This window comes from Vespa velutina, chromosome 2 (assembly GCF_912470025.1).
Source record: "Vespa velutina chromosome 2, iVesVel2.1, whole genome shotgun sequence".
In the NCBI taxonomy this organism is placed as follows: domain Eukaryota; kingdom Metazoa; phylum Arthropoda; class Insecta; order Hymenoptera; family Vespidae; genus Vespa; species Vespa velutina.
Genome location: NC_062189.1, coordinates 19,072,468 through 19,074,967, shown reverse-complemented (window position 1 = coordinate 19,074,967; position 2,500 = coordinate 19,072,468). Strand labels below are relative to the sequence as shown.

Here is a 2,500-nt window from a genome sequence, read left to right as displayed (position 1 = left end):
TCATTTGTTTTTTAGCTTAAATGTGTATTTGAATTCCACAGGCAATTTATCGCAGCTTCTCTATTTCTCGGTTTAGGCGTACGGCTTTATCGTTATTAAAAATGAATCGTTGATTGAATTATCATACGAGCTTTCTCTCGTTAAACGATCATTTATGTTTCATGTACCGCACCCAGCACCGGATCAACCGATGACTGAGAGAGAACTCAGAAAGGGTTAGTAACTGGATATACGTATATGAGATAATTATTGCGTTCGTTCGTTCGTTCGTTCGTTCATCGGTGCCAACTTATTGTCCAAGAAATCTCAATAATGTTTCCATTCCAATAATCGAAATTATTACACTAATCGTATATCTACGTATCTGTGTCTGACATTCTACACAAAATTCTAGCCCGTGCCCTAGAAACCGAATGGAGCGAATCGATTGTGAAAAGAGGTAAGCTCAAATCTTATCAAAAGTGATTTACTCTAGTAATGTTTCTCTCTCTCTCTCTCTCTCTCTCTCTCTCTCTCTCTATCATACCTGATATAATCCCTTTAATACATATATATATGTCTACGTTTTCGTACGCGGATTCCCTGTATACTCGTAGAAGTGAAACCAATACTGGAAGAGAAGACAAATGTGGCAGAAGAGAAGACGAATTTACCCGAAGAAAAGATAATCGTAAAGGAAGAGAAGAAAACTATATCAGAAGAGACGAAGACTGTGGCAGAGAAGAAAGAAACTTTGATAGAAGAGGAGAAACCTCTAGCGGAAGAGAAAGAAACTGTTATAGAAGATAAGAAAGTTTTAATGGAAGAACCGATACAGGAGGATGTTAAACCAAAAGCTAAACTGGCTAAGGAATCTAAGATTAAAAAATCAAAGCAAGCGGAAATTGAGAAGAAGATTGAAACAAAAGTGGAAATGTCCAATTTAAAGGAAATATGTCCAGTGAAGGAAACTTCGAAGGAGCCTGAATTATTAGCAGAATCTGTTAAGGAAAAGGAAGAAAAGGTAGAGAAGGTAATAGCTCTTACGGAATCTTTGGTATCTGATCAAAAGCAACTAGAAATCGTAGAGGAATCTTCTAAAGAGGAATCTCCGAAAGAGGAATCTCCGAAAGAGGAACCTCCGAAAGAGGAACCTCCGAAAGAGGAACCAACGAAAGAGGAACCAACGAAAGATATGCCAATTGAGATAGAAGTTGCAAACGTCCAACAATCAGAAAATCTTCTTGAAGAAAAAGTGGAAGAGCAAGTAACGGTGGAACCGAAAGTAGAGTCAACGGTAGAATCAAAAATAGAATCAACGGTAGAAACTGCTGCAGTAGATATAGCAGAGATCGTAGAAGAATCGAAATCGATAGTTGCGCAAGAAATAGAAACAAAACCAATTGAAGAATCAGAGATCATCGAAGCTACTTCTGCAACAGAGAGTAACGAACTTGTAAGTGAAATGGATCAACCAGAGGGTGAAACGGAAGAGGGTAGGTTATAAATCTCTCGATTTCGTTTATAAATAAATATCATTAAATATCGAAAAACACAAAGGAGAATTTGAATAATTTTTTTTTCTGTTCTATTCTATGTTATCTTTTGCACGATTCAATGTGTCTGTGCAAATTTTCTAATATTGATATATATATACATATATTTATATATATAATCAATGTCTTGAGTCTACCAAAACTAAGATAATATCCTTTGTCATGTTTTAAATTGCATCTTTAAAACCTTTTATTATCTTATGTCACGTCGAATTTACCTATTTTAATATATGTTCGTACCTATGTATCTAAGACCTAATATGTATTTATAGGTATATAATATATATATATTATTTATTACATACAAATTTTATTATTTATAAGATTAATAAATATATATATATATATATATAAAAATTAATATAAATTAATATAAAAATTATATACACATATATATATCACATCGTATAATTACGAAATTTGTTTATATACCTATATATTTTTATATATATATATATATAAATAATAAAATTTTTTGCTCGCGTAAAAGAAAAATTGAGGACAATCGAAAATATTGTTTCAGTGAAGCAAGATAAACAAGATGCGGCAAAAAGAGCTCAAGAATATTTGCTTAAAGTTGAAGAAGAATCCAGGTAATAGATTATTACTCTTAGAATCTTACAAAAGAAAAAGAAAAAAAAAAGAAAGAAAAGAAAAATGGAGAGAAAATAAAAAAGAACGAAATAGAAAATTAAAAAAAAAAAAGAAAAGAAAAACGAGAGAGAGAGAGAGAGAGAGAGAGAGAGAGAGAGAGAGAGAGAAAGGAAAAATTCAATGATACGTAACAAATAAAAAAGAACTAATATATCCGTTCATTTAATTCTTAATATTTTATAGAACCGAAGAGGAGAAGAAAGAGGCTATGGAGGTACAAATAACGAAGTACGAGATGGAGGAGGAAAAGGCATGGGAGGCTTTGCAGATTGATTTGAATCGAAAAGCACATCTTAATGAGATCCTTGAGG

At 32.5% G+C, this 2,500-nt stretch overlaps 1 protein-coding gene across 5 annotated transcripts in view; it reads left to right on the top strand.

Moving 5' to 3' along the window:
- The window catches only part of LOC124947209 (chemotaxis regulatory protein ChePep-like), a 20,261-nt gene that overhangs the window by 15,987 nt on the left and 1,774 nt on the right, over positions 1-2,500 (top strand). For 4 of the 5 annotated variants that reach the window (XM_047489034.1, XM_047489033.1, XM_047489031.1 and 1 more), the window contains 5 exons: positions 177-215; positions 395-439; positions 597-1,475; positions 2,059-2,128; positions 2,373-2,500. The exon at positions 2,373-2,500 is cut by the window's right edge and continues 88 nt beyond it. In XM_047489034.1, the coding sequence (XP_047344990.1) occupies positions 177-215; positions 395-439; positions 597-1,475; positions 2,059-2,128; positions 2,373-2,500 (1,161 nt within the window). The remainder of the gene's footprint in view (positions 1-176; positions 216-394; positions 440-596; positions 1,476-2,058; positions 2,129-2,372) is intronic. The other variant, XM_047489032.1, reaches the window with a different exon arrangement.